Below are 22967 nucleotides of genomic sequence, written 5' to 3'. Positions count from 1 at the left end.
CAAATAATTTAACTTGTTTGCATGTAATTAAAGGACTTTAATTAGAGGTAACAGGGTTTTTGGTGGTGTTTTGCATCCTTAAGTAATAAAAATTCAGAAAAGAAGTTCAGTCGCCATTAATTTTGCTTAGCTTCAATAGATCTCCAGCAGGACTGATCTATAAAGTCCTTCCCTTTCATCCCCTTGCATCTGCTAGAAACTGTGTTGCAGTGGGGAAATTAAAGGCTCCAGAAAACAGAGATCTATAAACATATTATATCCTGTCTTAATGGAAATGTCATGAACAGAAATCTCGCAGCTCCACTGAGTGATGAGCCAATTTTCCCGACTCTCCGAATCACTCACATGTAAAACGACTGGAAATTCCAAGGATTGAAAGCAGTAACACCGGCAACCCCCGCTACCACAAACAAAATGACCAAATTTTCCAACCAATTAAACTTAAAGGCCTCCTTTCCCAGTTTTAAATGAACCACCATAAAAATTGAATTTGAAAATAAAGTGAAATGCTTTTTCTGGACGTTGAATAATATCACAAACATTTACTGTGTGCGGTCACTCCCCGCTGGTCACTGCCAGCATCTCTGCCCTTTTCTTAACACTCCTCTATTGGCAGAGTTAAGTGGATCAGAGGTTCACTTAGTTGAGTGGTTTTCAAAATATGGAATCAGAACCATAAACCTGAAAGGTTTACTGATTTTATGTAAAAATACACACAAAGCAAGGATTTGGTTGTTTGATGCTGATCAGCAATAAAATCCCCATTATGTTAAACAATATTTGACACAGGAGATATTCTAATTGGGTCTGAAATTAGACTTTTTGTATTCATTTTTTTAATATTTTTAATGAAATATATTTTTATATTTTTAAAAAGGGATAATCAAAAAAAAATCCAGCTTTCCAGGAGTTCCATTGTAAACAATGTGCCTGTAAATTTATAGTTTGATAACAAAGTAAAAAAGTACAAATGTCTTATTTTTCTTCTTTCAAGTAAAGTTTACTTGCCTGTATTGTTTAAGAACATGCTGATTTTCCAATTTAAAAAAAAACTTCCACACAGGGTTTTTTTTTTGTTAGGCAGCTGTTTTTAGTGTTATTAATGTTGTTGCAGTTGAGAAGACCAGCTGAGATCAAGCTGAGGTCAGGAAACCAAGAAAGCTTCCCAGAGAACTGCCTATCACTTCCCTGAACCCAATTTAAAATACCTGCTTGAGTGCAAAAAATAACTTTCCAGAATTTTTACCTCAATACAGAAACAATGCAGAATGGATTCACTGATTTCAATAATACTTTGAAATGACATTTGTCTATGACAAAAATCGGTCTGTTTGAATATAATAACTTTAATTCATTTTCATAATGTTTATATACCTGTTTAATTTATTTTTTGCATGTATTCCCATCATTTATGTTGCCGTTGGATTGGTTTGTACATATTTTTACTTTAGTTTAATTTTTTAGGACTATTAAATAAGAGAAAAATCTTATTTCACGCAGGTACAAAATACTTTCTACGTTATCCTGTTAGACCTTTTATCCCCAGACATAATTAAAATTTTCACACCACTATTTTTTAATGGACTTTTACAAGATTACGGCATTTTAGTAGTAGGTGTGTGACACTGTAACCTAATTACCTACTTTATCTGTAGTAAATAGTTTATCTAATCGTATTTGCCAGTATACATTGTTTTAAAAAATCCTATGGAAAAAAAAACCTTAATATAATTTTATTTCTGTCAACAGGACGAACAAAAAATCACAATAATAAAATAATGGTAATAATAATGGCAGCAAATATTCTGAGTCTTAATGGTGGCTCTAGTCCATTTTCAATTTCAAACAGGCCTTAACTGAGTCACCTGTTTAAGAGCTGAAAAAAGGGTATTAGTAGACTGATGCTGGTTGGCATGGTAACGCCATGTGTCTTGATTTTTCTCATTGTCTCCTTCCATTGAGCTGTTGAGTGCCAGCATGGCTTTGAATTGATCCAAATGCTTAAGACAGAAAGAAAGTGAATGCTTTACACAGTAGGGTGTTTAATACAAACAGTCTTAAAGGGCCTGTGATGAAAAAAATGTTTTAAAATAGGCATTGGCTAAAAAATATCCTGTAATTCAAATTACATCTCAGTTTTAACAAGGTTGAATTCACTCTCAGTTTTTTATGATCTGAAATGATGTTTTAAAGGCTTTTTGGAAACAATAGAGTGGAGGTTATAAAAACTGTTTTCATGCAGAATTGTCTTAAATTTCATCTTTGAATTTCACCAAACAAAATCAGTCTGAGTCAGCGGCAATCTTAAAGAGAGGGCAGTCACATTTGATTCTCAGTCACATAGTTCAAATTATTGTACTGATAAATAAATTCTGTTTTCTGACACTGCTTTGTTTTCTTTCAATTTACCTCCATCAAGAAGGCAATAAACCCTCCTCATTTCTGCAGCAGATGGCAGTGAAGTCTCAGTTTGGGAAAAGTGTGCTGATGCATGTCAACCTGCATACATTTTTAGATTCTATCACATTATCTAAATGAGTTATTGTGACTTTGTTTGAGCAATAATTTATTGACTTGTTTATATTGATTGCCATGGCAAAAACTATAAATCACCATGAATGAAGACAGCTTCTTTATCTCAATTTTAATTAAATTAGATTCACAAGAAAATGCTACTCCACTGTTTACACTTTAATAAAAGCAACAAAATATTTTAAAAACGGAGCAGACTGAATTTGTTAAATCTTTTTTCACACTAACCTACATTTTTTCATGCAAGCCTTGCAAAAATGCTCCTGACCTGTCTTCTAGTTATCCACCAGGAGGTGCTAGAGTAGAAGAATAGAAGAAGCATAACACTGTACATCAATGCTATTTGAAGGATGATGCTTTTTCTTGAATGAACGCTTACTGATTAATTAATTTTAGCAGTTTTTGACAGCAAGAATTATTAAAAGCCAAGATGAGGGAATGCTATAATTGAAACATTTAAATAATACACTTCTGTCTTGATTAAAGCTGATTCTGCTTTAAATATTGTAGGCGTTTGAGCTGCAACAGACTGGTAACCTGTACAGGGTGTACACTGTCTTTGCCCAAAAATTACTGGGATAGGCTCCAGCAACCCCATGACCCCAAAAAAGGGATTAAACAGGTTTGTAAAATAGACATATGGATGGCATTTTGGAAATCCTTTCCATGTAGAAATAATGAAAATGAAAAATAATTGAAATTGAATAGGTACCTGCTTTGACAATTCCTGTGTGAGTAAACGATACCATTTGTACAAATTGAAGCTGCTCAAAAATGAAACTAGATTGTTGAATGAGGTGAACATGTTTTATAATCTTGGCTGTGAGTTTTGTGTTACTGTTTACCTGCTCAGGTTTTGTCAGTAAAAGTCACTGGGTCAGATAATTGAGTAAAAAGAGACAGATGGTGGCAGCATTTACTGCTGATTACACAGAAGCTATAAACTCCCTCTCAGTAGCTGAGGTGCAAGACTATTAAAGTGCAGCTGCACCTGCAGGAGAGTGCCAGGTTTAAGCAGACACCAAGGCATGCAAGCATATAACTGAAAGCTCCAGGTATAGGTTTATTTTGTTTTATAAGTGCATGCATTTCATATTTATTCAAAACTCAGTGGACTGACCCAGTATTAACATCACTTTGCAAGCTTGGACAGAGTTGCTGCATTTTCATAATTCAGGTAATATTAATAGCATATGCTGATGTCAGTGCTGCAGAATCACTAGACACAAGAGAGGCAATTTGCTTCTCTAAATCCAAAGCATTATACAAAATAAATAACTGTAATAACTGGTTTTGTTTATTCATTATAGCACGTGAGATTAGCTTTCAGAGAAGTCAACTACAGCAGCCAATCGGGAATTTCGTTTTTTGACAGATTACTTTTTTTTATTTATTTTTAATTTTTTTTATTCAGAATTCTAAAAAGCAGGTGGTAGCAGAGACATAGTGCACAGTTAGGTAAACCAGCTTAGGTATGCTTCAAAAATCTAATCTTGTATTTTTCAGTCAATAACAGCATTTTGCTGTCATGAAGGATTTTCTTTCTTTCTTCCAGACCTAATATTACCCTAAGTTAGATAGTTGCCTCACTATATATCTTATTTGCATATATATGAACATATATGTTTATATGTTCATATATATATATATATATATATATATATATATATATATATATATATATATATATATATATATATATATATATAAGCATATAAGTTTTGTCATAGCTTGTTTGAAAAGATTACTTACTTATATATGTAACAACAAAAAACATTTGATGTCGGTTTCAGGTATTTTTGTTTCCTATGAGATCCGTTCTCTGACCTTTAAGCATGATCATGGTGGGTTTGAATGAGGAAGTGGGTGGTTTTGACCTTGTTAACCTTTTCCAGTGGATTAGAAACTGACTTTACTTCTCTTCATGTCTTTCCTGTATAGCTGAACCCAATCAGAGCTTCAGAAATGTTGACGGGTGCTGTTCAACAGATTGAGGAAGTAAAGTATAATTCTATTATTCTTCTCTTATTTTATGATAACTTCTCTGAAAGTGTCTGTCTCCGAACATTCATTCTGGAGGTTTCTGTCCAGGGACACACAACTATTAAATACAGCTGTTCCAGAAGGAGACCTGCTTCATTCAGGTCTTCATTTATGAAATTTGTGTTTTTGGAGTTTTTAGCACATTCTTGTGGTATTTTTTTCATCTTGGTGGACATATGTAAAGAAAATCAAGTAATTGAAAATCAGGAGAAGACAAAAAATGCTGTTTGAATTATTTATTTTTTTGTCAAAAAGCGGCACAATCATAATTGAAAGACCACTGGGAACAGATCAAAAGATGATTGGAGTGGGACTTTCAGATAGATTTGCTGGATTTGTTTTGTTTTTTTTTGGCCCTACCTTAAAAGTGAAATTATCCAAAATAAACAAAAACTAAGATAAATCATGAAGCAATTCTGTATTATATATATTATTATATTATATATATATATATATATATATATATATATATATATATATATATATATATATTTAAAGCTAAAGAAACAACCCTCTACTTAAAAGCCCTCCTTCAACAACAAACACATATGGTGAAGGATAAATAACACAATGACATTATATATAAATTGGTCAAAGTGCCCTTTTCATTAACCTTTTGATATTTCTAATTTTAAATAAATAAACTAGTCTGTTTTTTCCCAGCTAGGTTTACTTCAACAGTGCCAAATTCTAAATAGCTGTGCTGTGGATGTAGAGTGGTCAACCTGCAATGGGAAAGTTGAAGGTTGGTAGACAACCTGATTTTCTGTGTATCAAAGTGTCCTTGTGCAAGCTACTGAACCCCATATTGTTCCACCAGGAGCATGCCATCAGTGTGTGAATGTGTGTGTGCTGTGCACGGGTGAAGGGGACTGTGCCTGTAAAGCGCTTTGGGCCTGTATCAAGGTAGAAAACAGCCATATACGACATTTAGCATTTTTTGTAAATCCCTTTCTTTAAAATAAAAAATAAAAAACAATCTGACGCAACATTATTTCTTTTATAATGACTATACACACTGCAAAACTGAAACAAAAGAATCCAAATTCAATACTCCTTCATGTTGCAACAGTATGCATTTACTGGTAACATTTCCATATTGATTATCCTGTAATTTCACAGAAGCACTCAGGTTCTTTTTTCCCCCACAGTTTTTGGATATTTACTTGACAAAACTATAAGAAGTTCATACGAGACCTGCTTTTTTCTCATCCCTATGCTGAATATTGCAGCACAAAGTCTGCAGAAGTAATCCCTTTTGATGTGGATGTAATACGGTATAGACGTACATCACTCAAAGCATTAATTCTAGTTTAAATGCAGAAGTTGACGGTGCTGCAATTACCGCTGGTATGGAATTTATATGTCAATGACAGTTTTAATGACGCTCTGTTCTCCTCTCCATACCATTCATTTGCATTAGTCTGTTAAATTGGCTTGTCCCACAGTGTTGGCTATGTTTACAGATCATACTGATGTATTTTTCTACCAACTCTTCCAGGCAGACAGTCAATATTCCATTTACAGGTAGGTCTCCACTCTTGACCTGTGTTACGGTGAGCGTCAAACAGAAATCGTCTCTAAAGTCCAGCCAGCAAATGCATAGAAATTTAAGAAATATTACACGGGTTGGAAGAATTTCCAAACTTGTATTAATTTTACTGTTCGTTAGGAAAAAAAGACAACGTCTTAAATTTGCATGGGATTTTTAAATTCTGCTTCAAATAAAATGCTTAAAAATGATGGGCAGAAAATTGGTCGATTTTGTTGATTTCCAAATGTTCACTTATTAGAAAATCCCATCACACTATAAAAGCCTCATATTGTTCTGCTCATTCATTCACATACTGATATTTAATCAAGTGTGATAAAGATTTTTTTAACACTAAATTAACGATAAAATTCATCCTGTAAGCTTCTGGCTTCTCATGCTTCAGTTTTGACTCATGTATTGACAGGACAGTAAAATGCGCACAATTACCTTTTTAGAAGGAATCAGTTGGCGTGGAACGGCCTAATCAATTCCCTCAGATTGATGCTATTACAGCAGGATGAGGTCTAGTCACAGGTTTCCTGTGTCTGACCTATAAGTGTGAGCAGAACACCTTCTGAGTTTACAACCACTGAGCTCCCTTCCTGCTCATCAAGGTGCATCGGTCAATGAAGATAGACTCAGCTGTGACTCTCTGTTACATCATTTGTTTCCTCTGCAGCCAGACCTAAGTCCATGTGAGGTGGCGGTGGAAGAAGTGCTGCTCTGTTACTGCCAACACCTGTTCAGGATCAAATTCCATGATATGATCACTTGTCCTGTCCTTTTTCCAGGTCCATGTTGGATTTCATTAGTGTATACTACCAATATTAGTGTAAAGAAACGATCAAATATTTAGAGAAGGTAGTTCCACTGAAAAAAATACCTGTAACCCTTATTTGCATTCTTCCCCTACCTCCTCTGGCATAAAGATAAATGTCGTCTTCTAAAGATGGCTTTTGGTCTTTTTTTTTTTTAATCTTGTTTGTTTTATAGACTTGGCAATACCTTTTGTGATGTTGTTGCAATCTAAAAGAGGATTTAAAACATTTTGTTGTGTATGGTATTAATGTGTGGCTGCATTGGTGCTAGAACTAAAATGAAACCGAAGCAGGCTGCTTTTGTTGGAGCTCCTTTCAATATTTATCTGGAGCATGTGCCACTGTGCCTCTTTCCTTTATATTATCAAAATATTTGTCTTCTGGTTTCTCTGGGTGATGATTGGACGAAATTCCACATGCTGGTGGGGCCGCTGTGCATGATCCAAGCAGGGATTGGCTCACAGCTCTGCCACTCAGAGATAAAATACTCTGACTTCCTCTGTCCTCTTTTTCCTGGTGCAGCCTTAGAGGGAGGGGAATGGATCTTTCCTGTGTGAGTCGCCGGCGCCTCCTCAGCCAGCTTCTTACTACCTGTCCTTGACTGAGTATGCACACAGACAAGATTGACAAGAAGCTGCCTTAGCTCACTCTTCCTCTGCCACATTTCCTCATGTGTTTGTGTGCACAGCTGCTGTCTTTTTAAATATTTCACTCTGGGGATTGTATTTTTTCTTCTTCTTCTACCTGTGGTGCTTCTGTGGAGTGCTGAACATTTGTCCTCAAAGAGTGGAGCTCTGATGGGAGGCAGTGCTAACTCTGGCTGGGACTGGGGATGCTGAACGGAGGTAGGGAGGGCCTGTTTGAGCTGGGACAGCAGCTCCAGCAGCAGGGGGAGTACCAGGCTGCCCTCCACTGCTTCCTCAGCTGCCTGTTGGGGTTGACCCACATCCAGAGCTTCACCTCACTGCCCAACTGCTTACACCAGGTGAGCACATGGACCACACACTTTTTCACTATGTCTTATTTTGTTTAATTCAACAAAATTTGCTCACATCTCATATTCAAATCCTCTGATTTGTATCTTATCCCTCAGCACAGATCAGGATATAATCAATCTACAATTCATGTCAAATCTTACACTTCTTTGAATGTGCTAGCACTGACACTTTAAGAAATCTTCTGTTCCACCATCATAGGAAAAAACAAACAAGATCTGCCTCATAGTATTGTAAGTTACTAAAGATGTTAAAAACTTAGCTGCATGAAAGCAGAGCTTCACTTTCAGCTGAAAGGCTCGAAGTAATGTTCCTACCATCAAGATGTTGCTTTAGCCCCAGAACTTTGCAGGATGATGCTGACCAGGCCTGTGACAAGTTGAGGAGATTGTTTATTTTTACAGCTCATCACATCATGCATGCACACACCCAGGAAAGATGTTGGGATGAATTATTTAACACTTAGCCATGTCTTGGTTGTTTAATCTTTCCTTGTGCTTCACAGATCGCTGAGCTCTTCATCACCGAAAAGAATTGTATCCTTTACAGACAACAATCTGAAGAAGTTTGTCGACTCGCAGTCTGATTTTTTTTTGTTTTTTTTTTTACTTTCCCTTTCATGTGAGACCTCAGAAAGTGGCTGTAAAGCTGTCTCATTGGCTGTATGAGTGTAAAGCATGAGTGATGGAGGCAGGGGTGGCAAATTCCAGCACAATGGAGGATGGGAAATCATTTAAAGAGAGCGGTCTTAACCGAGTGGGATGAGTGGATGTCTTGGGAGGAATATTCATAATCCATTTTTCCCAGAATCCCTCATGTTTTGTTTGTCACTTGGCCCCCGTGTCAGTCTTTTAAGAGGATTTGTGCACTCTTATCTCTGCACAACAGTGAGTGAGCATTAATTAACCTGTATCTGCGCTGAGGAGCCCGTGCATCAACACTTCACTGCCTCTACAATCTACAGCAGTATAGGACATGGCGATAATAGAAGTGTTGTGTTTCAGGATATGTTACCCCCACAGCTCCTCTCCTTGTCACCGAGACACTCGGCACTTAACTTGCCGGCTCAGGTTATCTACCTCAGCAAAGCCTTACCTCTCACTGTCCGATTTCCAAAATAGGTGGACTTGCTGAGCTTCATTCCCTCAGCAGCATGTGCCCTGTCAGCGTATCCAGTAAAGAAACAAAAAGACAGATCAATCTTCAGATGTATTATGTTTTTTTTTATTTGCGTTATTGTCTTACTGAGTAGTGTTCCCTCTTGCTGAGGTTTCTTCAGGTCTTCGATGGTTTCTCATGGCCCTTACAGCACAGGCTTTGTGCTACTTCTGTAACCGCCCTCTTGGGAAAAAGGTGAAAGGTCGCTGCTCAAACTGGGGCAGAATGTGGGAACATTAGAGTTTCACACAAATGATTTACGAGCAGAAGCAACAGCATCTTCTTACACGTCTCAGCTGGTTGACCGTTTTGAAATGCACAAAGACAGATATGTTGCGACTCCTTCAGTTCCGTGGCACTAAACTTTAATCCCAAAAAGTCTACATTGTTAGTTGTGTTTGTTTATGTTTTTGACTGTTAAATAGTCTAGTAAAGGTTGATGTATTATTGTTGGAGTTTGTAGAACCAGTTGTTTAAGCCAAAAGCTGGTTTAGATGGTCAAAGATGTACTTCTTGGAAGAAATTCTGATATTTACTGAAAGGGTTGATTTTAAAGAAACATGCACACTCTAATTTAAAATGAAATCAAAAAATTTTCTACAGCAGCTTTATATCATGGAGGAAAAAATGAGTAAATTTACTAAATGAAATACAGAAGATTTCTGCAGACCTTCTTGGATTCTTTTGGAGGTTATTCTGGTGAACAAAGCAAGAGTTTGTAATCCAATAAGAAGCACAAGAGAAGCTTTGTGAGTGTTTGTAGGAGGAGTCGAGGCAGTTCCCAGGAGAGAATTGTATGAGGTTCCTGCTGTTGCATTGTTTTGGTTCAGCTTGGGCTAAAAATAGCTAGTAGTAGCAGAGCTGTGACCTTTTCTGATAGCTGTTCCCCTTTCCTTCCATCACAGATGGTCTGTCTTGTATCTCAGCTGGCAGGTGACTCACAGGTACAGTCGCATAAAAAAGAAATGTACTCCCTCTGACAATCGCAAGGTCACTCTTGTCAGTACAAAATAACAAATGATGTAGCTTCAACTGGCTCCCAACAAAATCCTAACAACTCAGAGGAAAGAAATGTGGGACAGTTTGTGGGAAAACTAACCGCTTTCTTACGAAACGAGAGGATAAGCATCAGCTAGTTGTGGTAAATGCTTTCAGTCATGGGTGAGCACATCTTAAAAGCAGAAGTCTCCTGATGTGATTCAACACAATACCAAAAAAGGGAAAGATGTCCATATCTATTGTTTAACAAACAATCGTTTCTGCATTTTAGATATAGGAAGTGTTACAAAGTCTTTTCCAAACAATTAGCCCTCCAACAGTCAACACTGAGATCCCTCTCAAGCTGAAAACATTCCACTGTTGCTCGTCTTTCCAGGACTGGATGTCCCAGGTTCACCTCTGAGGCATGCAGTGGAGTTCATGTAGGCTTACAGACAGTAAATAGCATATAATAGGGGAAAAGTGTTTTGTTTCTATGTGTTTTTTTAAAAAGGTGTTCATTTTTCACTTAAACATGGTGGGGGGGTTCTTTGGTTTGCAAAGCTGAATCTGAAAAATGTAAAAACATCTGTGTGTCCGTCAGATAAACTCCACCAAAAGGGTCATTTTAGGTTATCATTTTAAGTTTAGTGTAAATAAATGATCTAATGGTTGTTAAAAATCTTCACGTTGACTGAATTTGAGACATGCAAAAATATATTAGGCCATGTTGTCTTAAAAGTTGTCTTTTATAAGTGTTGCTAATAGTTAGACTCTGAATCAATACACTTATTAGAAATTAAAAGCTTTTAAGTTCATAACAAGTGAAACAACCTCCAGGGAGTCTTTTTTTCACACACCACATCTTCATCTTGGACACCCCCCCCCCCATTGTTTTATGATTTTAATATTCTGATTTTTTAATTCTGTTGTTTTCAGTGGTTCCAATTACTTTTTTAATATATTTTTTTTTCAATAAAAACACAAATTCTTTGTGATCATCCCATGAAAAGATAAAACAAAGCAGAACATTAAAAAAATAATAGCAGTTCCTTTTTGCCATGACACAATGACCGTTTTTCCTTTTTTTTCTTTCTTTTTTTCATTTTTTGTTTTTAACTGAACTGATATCTATAAATAACTGAGAGTCAGTGTGGCAACAGTGACGAAAAATGAATTATTTTTAATCAAATCTTCTGATGGGAGAAAACAGAGGTTTAGTGGGTTATTTTAACAGGCTCCGTTATGTTTATTTTAAGCTCTCCACATCTCATTGGTCATTAAAATAACCTTACAAACATCACTAGTATCTTTTTACAATTACAAGAACACAACGTGCCCGTGATGCTTTGACAAATGGATCTATTGTTAGACTCCTTTAAATAGAGACCTAATGGAAACAAAGTCTGCCATTAGAGGTATTTATACTAAAACACAAACATCTTTTAAAGGTGGAATTAAATTTGGCTCCATGTGAAATTAATTATCTTGCAAAAAAAACCAATGCAGACATTCTATCTGTATGATGACCTAAAGATCCAGTATGTGTTTCGTACTACATTCTGCATGCTCTCAGGCTGTTGACAGGGGTTGGTGTGGGGGGGGGGGAACGTGAGTGCTGCTTTTAACTTCAACAACTGACTAATCCTTTTGACAACTGAAACCATTCCTTCACCCATAAAAACAGATGGGAAAGCGCTGCAGTTCATTCAAGCTGAGAAGATGTTCTATGAGGTGGCGCTGATCGAGCTCACTGCTCTTCAGGGAAGCACAGGCGAGTACTGTTTACTTCACAATTGATGAAAACTTCTAGGAAAAAAGAGAGCAAACATGGAGTTTGTCCTCCTCTGTGGCTCTTTCGGCTTTGTTTTTCTATTCTTTTCCAGGAATGACATTTCTGGCTAGGACGTGCTCAATTCTGCAGTGATTTTGTGAAGATGTTTATTTTGCTAATGCAATGATTTATCCTCCTCAAGTTAACTGTGTTAGTCAAGTCTGTTAGTAATTAATCTGTTCAACTCGACTTGTATCTTGAAAGCCATTAATTAGGCAAAGTGACCAAATATTAGCAAAGAAACACAAGAATCCGGTTCTTAGAAGCTCTTTGATGGCAAACAGACTTCTTTTTTACTAAAGTATCACCAAAGTGACTTGCGGGATTTAACAATCTTGCAAAATTTCTATACATAAAACAGATCACGTTGCTGACACAACATGGAGTAACATGTCATTTTAAGTGTCTCCGTGTTTGCTTGCACAATGGTTGAGGAGCCCAGAGAGTCTGCTCATCCATCAGCTGGTGCAGCAGCTCCAGACGTCTGCCTCTTCCTCCCCGTCTGCAGCTGAGGCAGCAGAGCAGCGTGGCGTGGGCTCAGTCAAGGAGATTGGGGACAGACATAAGCCAAGACAAATGGCCTCACTTTCTCATTAGGAGCTGTGTCAGTCCAGAATACTGAAGTGCCCTGAATCAGCACAGCCTCAGACTGAATGGCAGGCGTTGCCAAGGGCAAAGGAGCTTTCAATTCCTCTTCTGTGAAAAGGGCACCTCTGTATTTCAACTCTGACATAATTCTGACGTTTCATCTGTACGTTTGTGTGCGCTTCCCTGTTACACACTAACTTATTTGCCTTTTCTCCCCCAGTTTTGTTAAATGTTTACCATTCCTGCCTCGAACCTTACGTATGTTTGTAGTTTGTCACAGCGAACATCTCAGGGCTCAGTGGGCGTGGTGTGTTGTTCAACTCGCTTATCTGCTCTCTCCTGCCCTTATCTCTGCTCTCCTGTCTCCAGTCCTCAGTTGGCCCCTCTTTACTGTTCAGGCTTAAAGTCTACAACAAGCTGATCACCAGATGCTCACCCTTTTGAGGATTTGCTTTCCAGACTCTAGCTAGTGGAGAAGCAGAAGCAAAGAAAACAGAGGAACCTTGACTGTGATTCCATGCCTTGTGTGTGTTTAGCAGCGCCTCAGGAGGAGGCTACACTGGGATCTGCGAGATGGACAACCCCAGAGGAACTTTCCGAGCAAGCCTCCCAGGGACAGCACTTGGAGCGCTTGGCTCAGCTGTGCATCATGAGCAAACAGTAAGTAAAACTGTGTCCTTCTGGAGCCTTCGCTCAAAAGGATGTTTGTTCCATGTTTTCCAAGTTGAAGAAGACTCATTGTGAATAAGTTTGAAGAGTAATAGCATCATTTCCTTCTTCAATTTAACCCTTTGTTTTTGCTCTTCTAAATTTTTAGAAATATATGCAGAACAAATGTTATCCGGTTCCTAGTGGAAACTTTTTAAACCTTAACTCCAAGGTGTTTTAGTCAGAGTTAAGTTTCCCCGTCAACGTTGGGAAAAGAAACACCCGCTCTGCCTGACGTTACAGGAGATCTAAAGGTTCCTGTTGCATGGGGACTGTGTCGAGACTGTGGCATTCACCTGTTTTCTCTGCCTGTTGGCAGTGTTAGGATCAGGCCATTTAACCTGGTTGTCAGGGAGGGTGATGGAGGGGGGTAACAGGGCCTCATTAATGCAGGGAGCACACTATAGCTCAACCTAACGAGATGGAACTGATTGAACATGTCTGCACCTTGAGGCTTAGGTTTCTGGCTAAATAAAGATGGAAAGGAATTTGATACTGTGCTGTGATCTTCTCTTGGACTTTTGGAATACAACCTGCAAACTTTAATCAAATCTTCTAAGCCCTCAAGAAGCCTCGGCTTTACATGTTACTTCCTGTTAAAACAGGAAGTTCTACATCTTTCTTTCATGGTATTAAAGTCAAAGAAGAGGTTTTCTGCCCTTAAAGATCAGCAAAAACCAACAGCTGCATACTAATAAAAGCTGGAGCTGGTATTTGCCACTCACAGACCTCGCTCTACATTTGCAGGCACGTGCGAGGGCAACTCTGCCCTTGAAACAGATGCATTCACAAAGCTTAGCACCTTGCAGCCCCTGACAATGCCCCAGCCTGTAAGTGGCAGCTCTTCAGTAAATCACCCTGAGGCAAACAGTGGCAGCGCTGGCAGACATACAGGTTTTCCACTTCCTCCACGAGGCGCCTAAGTGCCCACATGGAATAGGCTCAGTCACAGCACAAACATGCTTACATTCATCATGGTGCGAATGCTGATACTCTGCTAAAATTAGACGTAGCTCTTGTCCAGGTGGATTTCTGCTTTTTACCAAACATTTTTCTTCTTTTGTGTGAACAAAAATAAAGGATGTTCCACATGTCTAATGATTCTTTTCTTACTTTTCGTCACAGACCTCATCTGGCTCTAGAATACAGCGGTAAGGTACGCAAAAGTCATTCTGTTGTTTTAATCTCTTCCACAATTCTAGTCAAACAATTTTGTGTCAGTGACATTTAAGTCTCTGTGTTTGTTTAGGCTACAAAGATTCACCAAAGGGCCTTTGGCAATGACCATCCAATCACTGCCAGAAGCTTGGAGCTCATGGCCACTGTCTATGCTGAAATTGGCAAGACAGAATATTCAGGTAAAACTCTCACCTGGAATCACATAAGCAGCAAAGCAAACAAAGCTTTACTCAGAGGAAATGTTACAACACCCATGTTTGTGGAATGAAAGCTAATAAAAAGCAAACATGAGGGAAAGCGATGAATATCCTTTTGAGGAATAGAGGTGTTTTAAAAATTCCCAAGATGATTCCCAAGTGTTGTTTTGGACACCGAAATGATTGTATGCAGAGGAAAAACAAACAGGAGGGCAGTGAGGGTTGTATACAGCTATGCTTGGCTTGCACTTACAGGGCGCAAAACCCTGCCGACTTCTGAACCGTGCATTTTCTGATGACTGCTGAGATGCAGAAAATAAATCAGAGCAATAGGCTGAAGCTCTCCTCGCTGTCGAGTCAGCTTCCAGAGGCAGTGGTGCAGATCACGAGAAGCAGCCTGCCTACAGCTCTGCAGTAAAAACAGCAGAGTAGACCACATAAGGTAAAACATTTCTATGGCATCGCTGTCGTTTACGTCACAAGGTTAACCGTGTTTGCTGAAAAAGTCAAGCTCTCAGGAGGTGTTGCATTTGTAGTTGCAGCATGGATCACCCGTGGTTCGCATGCTCTTTTGTTTGACATTTTATTTTCTGTATTGTACACATCAGAAACCTTCTTGACCCATAACAGAGGTCTCACTCAAGGATCCCAGCCTTTGACCCACAGGCTGTAACTCAGTTATGCACCCCTCCCCATGTCAATGACGTGTGCTTTTTGCTGGCTTCAACATTGTTAAGATGTGCAGATGAAGGGGAAAAAATTGGCTTTTTAGGGGGGGAAAAAATTCAAAAAGCTTGAAGGATAACGAACAAAAGTTTGCTTTAGGGAAGGAGATTACAAATGAGTTCAAATACACTGAAAAGGTGAAAACTGTGATGTAGAGGAAAACTCAACTATAATTTTTTAATCAGTCTAAATGAAAAAGAAATAACACTAACAAATCATACAAATTAATTAAAATTAAACATATTAACAAAGTACAACATAAAATCTCAAAGCACAACACAAGAACATCAATTATTGTCAATTATTTGAACAGACAAATTGTTATTGATTAAACCTAAAACTATAAAAGGATAGTTTCCAAATTTGTTTGTTTAAATGGATATTAATGTACAGTAGGTATAAATAGATTTTCTTTGTATTCATTTAAAAAAAGGCTCCCTAAAAAAACAAAAGCCTCAAATTGATTTTAAGTTCATTAATGTCATAATGGATGCTTGTTCTTGTTCATTAATGCACAATTTCTTTCCCATTTCCAGTCCCAACAAAGATCCAGCAAAGCTAAACAAAAAAGTATTAGGCTAAAATGGAATTGATATCATGTGAAATTACATAATGCATTTTTGCACTTTGCATTTGTTTATTTGGCAATGATATGTATTTTTATAGCTCTGTAAACTTCATCAGTTTCTATAACAGTGCAGTCATGTAGTTTAGTAATTTAGGATTTTGCAAATTTGTTTAAAGCCTTATTTTGATTATCCTTTGATTTATTCAAAAAGTGCTCCCAGAGGTCTTTCTAATGTGATTATGCCATCTTTAGCCAAAATCTAAAAACCTGTTGTTTTTCTAGGATACAGTTTGTGCAGAGCAACAGAAAAAATCCACCTCTAAGTTGTAGGCATTGGCGCAAAGGAACCCCACCCCCCTTCCCTTCCCTGTTGCTGAAAGCTCTATGTTTACACAATTTTCTGCTATCTTACAGCCCTTCACACCCGCAACCTAACACTACAAGTGCAATAAAAATGGCGAGCAATGTTGGAGCTGTCCAGCTGTACAGTTTAGAGCCAGATGCCAGCTCAGATTAGTAAAGCGAAGACAGACATGGATCTGTTTTTCTGCAGGTAGATGCATTAAAATGGAGCAGAACAGAGAGCTTGTGGCCCACAGAGTGTTATTTACATAATAAATACAGGCTCTTTCCAACTGCATTTTTTTCATCTGCTCCTGATTCATTAAGACTTGAATAAAAAAATACTCAGAGATGCAATTTCATTCATTATATATCATTTCATTTCATTTTTATATATATGTATCTGTCCTCTATCATCAGAAAAACACCAAAAGAGTATATTAAAAACACAAATAAAACCCGATTTTCATCTGTGTAGTTCTTTCAAAGTTAGACAATTGTTTTATCTAAAAATACATCAAAGGCCGCTGCCTTATTTTTATGTTTAGAGTGAGCTGTCATTGTAGTGACAGTATCCTAGATATTTTCAGTTATGGGCCCAAAAATCGTTTATGTTTCAAGGCACTTTCAGCATCACACACTCCAATGACAAACCCTGTGGGGCAGGGGGGGAGCAGGACAGCCCAGCCCCAGTTCCTGTCCTACTTACTGCAGATTACATGGATCAGTCAGTCAGAACCTGAAATTACCTTCAGCTGGAAAACAAGCAGGATAGTTGCTCTCAGAGGCCAGGAATGGGCTGTCATACTTCCATTGCTTCATAAACAGGATTTATTTTTGTAGTTTTTAAATATTAGCATGTTCATCAAATTTCGCTCACCCATGAAATTTGCACATAAAACTTATTTACAATTAATACTATAGGTGGATATCTGCTAAGAGTTGTGAGAACCCAAGCAATAGAAAAGAGAATAAAGGCTTTAAGACATTTGCATATTTTACTTTGTATGTTGGACTTCAGTCTGCCTGCACAGTCCAATGTGAAGCAGCTCACCGGGTTGCCATGGTTCTCTCCTTAGACTCCTTGGGCCAGTGTGTGTCCGCACTGTCCAAACGCTTCACCACCACAGAGTCGCTCACAGACAACTCCAGCTGTGTTCCCCATTCGCACCGGCAAAAACACTCAGAGGTTCGGCACAGAAAGGACACCCACCAACAACAAGAGGAGGACACTCTGAAGCCCAAGGTTTCTTCAGTTTTTACTTCTTATTTTTGCCTTTTGTTTCTGTGAAGGCTGGAATTGTGTTTCTATTTATTTTAAATTGTGTTTCCTTAAATGTAATGTAGGTAAACAGCAGTAAAGTCCCCACCTCCATACTAAAGAGGTCGAGTCCCAGCTGCGTGTCAGATGCAGAGACCAACCATAGACGGAAAGGAGAGCGCAGAGTTCGATTCAGAGAGCCAGAGACCACGGTGCATGGTAAGAAAACACTCTATTTGTTTAAACAATCAACTGTTTTAACAACAACAAAAATTAAAACAGTCTAACTAAAGTTTTACAACCTGTCCTCTTTACTTATTCTCTTGTGAAAAATGTAATGTTTTATACTTTAGAAAGATTTAATTTCATTTAAGCAAAAATAACCCAAAAAGTATTAGTATAAGACTCCCAAATCTGCAATGTAAAACAATCTTGAAGGACTCAAATTTGTCTTAAAATTCTGCAAGAGTCTGACGAGAAACAAAAGAAAGTGACTCACTTGTCACAGGGAATTATGCATGCAAATGAGCTGCAGGAGTCTGCTGCAGGTAGACATAAGGGTCTGTACAGAAGCTGCTGTAGGTCACTGAGGCTGGCTCTTGTTCTCTCTCTGACCTCCTCTCTGTTGGCTTCACAGACCTTCCCTCTTGTGAATATTTAGGCGGTAAGTCCGTCTCAAAGAATCCCTATATTAATGTGCATGAGGAAGCATCAACACCAGAGCACTCTTTGAATGAGTCTCACCCAAACTTGAAAAAAGTTAAGGTTTTGTTGGATTTAATTAAGTAACTTCCTTAATCACTTCCTTTTGATTGAGGCTCAGAAATAACATAGGATAACATAGAACACTCTCAAAATATGTTGCATTTGTTCAATAAAAAGAAATGTGAGTCTTTTTTGCATAATTTAAATACTCTCCATTTACAAGCCAAAACTCCTGACACTTTGTGTTTTCTGTGTGCAGCCTATGAGACAGCAGCATCCCGCCCCCACTTTGCCCTCTTCACCTGCCTTTTCCTGTTGATGTCCTGCTTGGGCGTGGCCATGTACTGCACAGACCGCCGGCGCCCACAGCGAGCATGTGAGGAGCTGGAAGCTGTGTTGGCTGTGTACCTGCTGCACATGAAGCAAATTCTGTGGGGGTGTTGGATATGGTTGACCATGCAGTGACACTGAGCAGGTTGAGGCATGGACTCCGCCACACACCCACACACACTTTCACCTCCTTTTATTAGAACTTGTTTTTTTCCTCCGCTTTGAAGGTGCCCAGGCCTTCAAACACCTCAGACATCTGATTCTAGAATCCATCTTTGCTATGGCATAAATTCTTCATCCCAGAAATATGTAGCTTCCATGTTTGTGTACATATATACAGAATATACTCATTGGCCACTTTTTATCGATCATCAACTCAATAAAACATCATCAGCTGTAAAGTTTAAACTGTCATAATTAAAAGTTGTGCTAATTAAGCAATGGAGTATGGTGCTGCCTTTCCAAAATTTGTCATTTTTGGAAACTATTAGTTCAAAATATGAGAAGTCTCCTATACAAGTTTGATTTGGGCACCAACTCTACCTTAAAACTAAAACTTTATTAAAAATTATTAACTATAAATGCATGTTTGTTCCAAATGTAATCAATCTGTACCTATTAAAGTGGCCATTGAGGGTATGTATATGTTTCCGATATATGTAAAACAGTGGTAAGCATGCTGCTCCGTTTGTCTGCTCACATGTAACCTCTGCATATTTACCCAGCCATGAGGCGTTTGACTTCAGGTCTCAGTCTGTTGGAATGGAATGCAAACATTCATTTTGTACTACGGTTTTGTGTACATCTAATATTACACTGAATGTGGCCCAATATACTATAAGGACTCTCACTATCAGTATTTAGCCTTGTAATTGCACAGAAATGAATGTATAGACGTCTGGAAAAAGACTAGATTAGCCTAGTGCTGCATCAGGTGATGTAATATTTAAGGGGGGGGGGGGGGGGGGGGGGGGGGCTTGTTCTGACTCATTCTGACAAATGCAGAACAGTGTTAGCCATTATAAGAAAGAATATACTCGCATAGAATGAATGCTACCGCTTTTTGTTTTCCTTTTTTGTAAATGAAAAGATTCACCTTTCCTTACATCCTATACATTCTTCTATATTGTATATCTGCTTTATAATAAGAATCAAACTTTTTTGTTGTTTTTACTTTTTGTTATCTGTTGATTTATTTTTTTAATACAATATTCAGGTCTTAATTGTGATGTCAAATTTCCCCAAAGCTTTGTAAAAGTGTAGGGATGGTTATAGGTTGAACAAAATCTGCATTCAACAAACAGGAAAAAAATAATATTCATTTTGATTTTGTTCTCAAAATAGAAAATAAGGAGAAAACTGTAATTGTATGTTGTTGCATGAGTCCCTTTATCAATGAAGGTAAATCAAATTCAACCACACAAATGCATTGAAGGAAGCACAGTGATGCACATCTCACATACCTCCCTCGTTAAGAGCAATAATAAAGTTTCCATCAGAAAATCAGAAGTCTCTGTTCAGGGAACTCAAAATAAAAATATTTGTTTCATTGTGGGCATTTCACAGTTGAATATCAAAGCAAAATGGGGCTGTTTCATTAAATAAAATAAAACACTTGAGGCTCCGTACTGTCGGTCAGAATCGCCATCGGCAATAATGCATCCAGTTCTGTATTCGCACACTGCTGTCCAAATGTTTCTTTGAATGATGTGCCTTTATGGAGGGCTTTCTTTGTTCCTTCTCTTTCATGTTTTTCACTTGTTCTACAATAAATTACCAATAAAGCAATTTTACTTGCCTCACAGTGATTATGCCATACCATGTAGCAGAGAAAAGGATGCATGCACATAAATATGCCACAGTAGTAGAGTACATTATCAGGTAGCCCATAAAGTGTGAGGAAGAAGCAGAGTTTGTAAATGGCACATGTTGGGATCTGTTCGTTATCTCAACAACAAATATTGTCTGTCAAACTGAGTTCATGGAGTTTTGTGTAAATAAAGTGCAAAAGCACATAATTCTACCTCACCGAAACATGCAAATAATACACAGTTATTCTGGACACAAGGCGTCTCCTCAGGGTTTAGGGAAAATACTCAAAGGTGTAGAAAAAAATAGATCTATTTAAAAGAAAATTGTCATGCATTATGTTCATGCAGATGTTAAACAGTAGATAAATGGGTAAATGCTTTGAATTGTTAAAACTGTGTAGATGAATATATTAAAAATATGACACCTGTCATCAAAATGATCAACTTTGAAGATATAATTAAGTTATTATCAGATAAATCTGGAGAATAAAACTAGAATCCTCCAAATTGTTCAAATCACCGTCAATTAAAGCAAAAGCCAATTGATTGTGATTGTCTGAAGAGGCAAACATTGGTGTTTTGTCATGGCAGTCGGGACGACCATGAAAACTGGAGGGTGAACGTTTTTTTGAGCAGTTTCTAGATCGGGCCAGTCTTGAGGTCATCAGAGTTACGACGGGAGGAGCGACCGAGCAGCAGCTCCTTCTCGTGGATCAGGTTGTCCAGCAGGTCCTCCTGCCTGTAGTTGTGGTAAACCTTGAGGAAGGCCATGACTGCAATTCCAAGCCACGCAAGCCAGGAAGCCCATAAGCCAAACTGAAAGAAAGAAATTAAAGTCATATTACAAAATTGGGTTTTTGTCATGACTGAATAAAATGATCAAAACCATACCTGGGCTATAGCAAACTGGTCATAGAATGCTGAATTGTCCAGGTTCAGTTCTAGGTCTGTGTCCTGCAGGTTCTCACAGCTGAAAAAAAAGGACATATCAGTTAGAGGACAGTGATGTCCAAAAAGTCCCACTCCAATCATCAATTGAGCTATTGTAAAAGTGTTTTAATCATGACAATGCTGTTTAGAGCAAAAAAAAAACAAAAACGGGGTTGTTTTCTAGGACATAATTTCTGCAGAGCGGAGGTTCATTAGAAATTTTACTCTGAGTTACAGGTGGAACTGTTTGCACAGAGTAAGCCTTCCTCACTTCCCAATATCCCTTTGTTTTCACTTTTTCCTGCTAGCTTATCTTACAACTTAATACCTATGCAAAATAAAATCGCAAAAAAATTGGCGAGCAATATTGGTGTTATCTAGCCGTAACGTTTTGAGCCAGATGTCAGCTCAGACAAGGGAAATGAAGACATACATGTTGTCTGCAAGTGGATCATCAGAGTGGAGCGGAGCAGTCAGAGAGCTTCTGGCCCACTTTTCTACATCACAAATAGGCTCTTTTTAAACAGCATGTTTTCATCTGCTCCTGATTCTGAACGATTTGAATAAAGAAATGCAATTTTAGGCTTAATTTTCCTTATGTATTTCCTCCATCGTCAGAATTTATGCCACAAGAACATGCAAAAAAAAGAAAAGAAACACCATCGTAGTGGGTCTTAAATGAGTACTTGTGTCTCACCTGCTGGGCATGGTCCCCCTTTCGGTAATGGCGTCGCACCACAAATTGAAGCCTACACTGACAATGGTGCTGGACAGGAAGACAGTGAACACCACCAGGGAGCTGATCAGCAGGTTGAGAAAGGAGTTAAAGATGGAGCTGCAGGGAAACGGGAGCAAAAATGTAAAAACCAACGTAAATAAAACAACCTCTGTTAAACGTGGGGCTAAATTAGTTTAACGTGTTCGTTACACAGCATTTCTGGAGAACAGTGTTCTTCAGAAATGCTTCAGGGGAAAGGGCTGGTGCTAGTGAAGGACCAGACATCTTTGATGGATGACAGTCTTTGCGTTTATAAGCCTTTAACGCAACATTGAATACGTCTTCTGCGGAAAATGCGTACATGCCAGAGGAAAAACCACGCAAAATCATTGTTTGTTTGTTTTTTGAACGGCCACTCACTCGTCGTGTCCTTTACACAGGAAGAACAGCAGCCTCCACGCCTGCACTGCGGACAGGACGAGGGACGCAATTCCGACGAAAGTGACAAAGCTGCAGGAAGACTCGGGTCCCCACTCCTCCACGATGAAGCGCTGCTTCGACACCGTGATGTTCTCGTTCTGCCACATACCCCGCGCGAAGAGCAGACATTTTCCTCCAAAATCCTCCGTGTTTTCTGACAGAGGCACCACGGCAATAAAACCGAACACGAAAGCTAAGAAATACAAAATGCACTGGGCGAAAATCAAATTATCGAGGGCCATGTTTGCCTCTCCCTGCTTGGATTGCTGTGCGCTGGAAAAACTGCGGCTGCGCAGTAGAGGCAGCGATGAGCGGAGGCGCAGCATCCGAGGACGCACTGTGCTGCAGCAGAGGCCTTCAGGGCTCCCTGGCTCTTCTGCGTCCACTGCTTCCTATATATATAGATATCTAGAGATATATAGAGCTGTGTTAGTTTAACACACATTCTATTCATCCTACTATTCCAGGTTTTTTATTGTTATTATTTATGAGAAAATAAAGAAATGTTTTGAAGCTTAGGCTTTTTTCTGAT

The 22967-nt window shown here is 38.4% G+C and overlaps 2 protein-coding genes across 7 annotated transcripts; one reads left to right on the top strand and one right to left on the bottom strand.

Moving 5' to 3' along the window:
• Positions 1-4473: 4473 nt before the first annotated feature.
• c22h14orf180 (chromosome 22 C14orf180 homolog) lies at positions 4474-19403 on the top strand. 6 transcript variants are annotated; one of them, XM_023951421.1, is made up of 12 exons: positions 4474-4530; positions 5243-5320; positions 5396-7912; positions 8428-8458; positions 11746-11832; positions 13017-13140; positions 14314-14344; positions 14438-14546; positions 17280-17446; positions 17548-17680; positions 18099-18125; positions 18426-19403. In XM_023951421.1, exons 3-12 carry the CDS (start codon positions 7760-7762, stop codon positions 18629-18631), a joined length of 1068 nt encoding a protein of 355 aa, XP_023807189.1. In that variant the 5' UTR covers positions 4474-4530; positions 5243-5320; positions 5396-7759; the 3' UTR covers positions 18632-19403. The 6 variants fall into 6 exon arrangements, with proteins under 6 accessions (XP_023807189.1, XP_023807191.1, XP_023807186.1 ...); XM_023951423.1 differs by having other exon boundaries at positions 5243-7532; positions 7691-7912; XM_023951422.1 differs by having other exon boundaries at positions 4489-4530; positions 5239-5320.
• Positions 19404-19861: 458 nt separating this feature from the next.
• On the bottom strand, positions 19862-22743 carry tmem179 (transmembrane protein 179). Its single transcript, XM_004082301.3, has 4 exons — positions 22376-22743; positions 21935-22072; positions 21199-21277; positions 19862-21123 (listed from the first exon to the last, which is right to left on the bottom strand). Exons 1-4 carry the CDS (start codon positions 22675-22677, stop codon positions 20947-20949), a joined length of 696 nt encoding a protein of 231 aa, XP_004082349.3. The 5' UTR covers positions 22678-22743; the 3' UTR covers positions 19862-20946.
• Positions 22744-22967: the final 224 nt, after the last annotated feature.

Source organism: Oryzias latipes, chromosome 22, assembly GCF_002234675.1.
Source record: "Oryzias latipes chromosome 22, ASM223467v1".
Taxonomy (NCBI): Eukaryota; Metazoa; Chordata; class Actinopteri; order Beloniformes; family Adrianichthyidae; genus Oryzias; species Oryzias latipes.
The sequence above is the reverse complement of the archived record's forward strand: the minus strand, read 5'-3'. Positions and strand labels throughout refer to the sequence as shown.

What these genes read in the sequence shown, in the direction of transcription:
- tmem179 (XM_004082301.3), bottom strand. Translation starts at nt 22,677, where the DNA reads ATGGCCCTCGATAATTTGATTTTCGCCCAGTGCATTTTGTATTTCTTA. An exon ending in AGGGGGACCATGCCCAGCAG is followed by an intron (nt 21,278 to 21,934) that starts GTGAGACACAAG and finishes CTTTTTTTTCAG; the next exon opens with CTGTGAGAACCTGCAGGACA. An exon ending in ACCAGTTTGCTATAGCCCAG is followed by an intron (nt 21,124 to 21,198) that starts GTATGGTTTTGA and finishes TCTTTCTTTCAG; the next exon opens with TTTGGCTTATGGGCTTCCTG.
- c22h14orf180 (XM_023951421.1), top strand. Translation starts at nt 7,760, where the DNA reads ATGCTGAACGGAGGTAGGGAGGGCCTGTTTGAGCTGGGACAGCAGCTC. An exon ending in TGGCAAGACAGAATATTCAG is followed by an intron (nt 14,547 to 17,279) that starts GTAAAACTCTCA and finishes TTCTCTCCTTAG; the next exon opens with ACTCCTTGGGCCAGTGTGTG. An exon ending in CTCTTGTGAATATTTAGGCG is followed by an intron (nt 18,126 to 18,425) that starts GTAAGTCCGTCT and finishes TTCTGTGTGCAG; the next exon opens with CCTATGAGACAGCAGCATCC.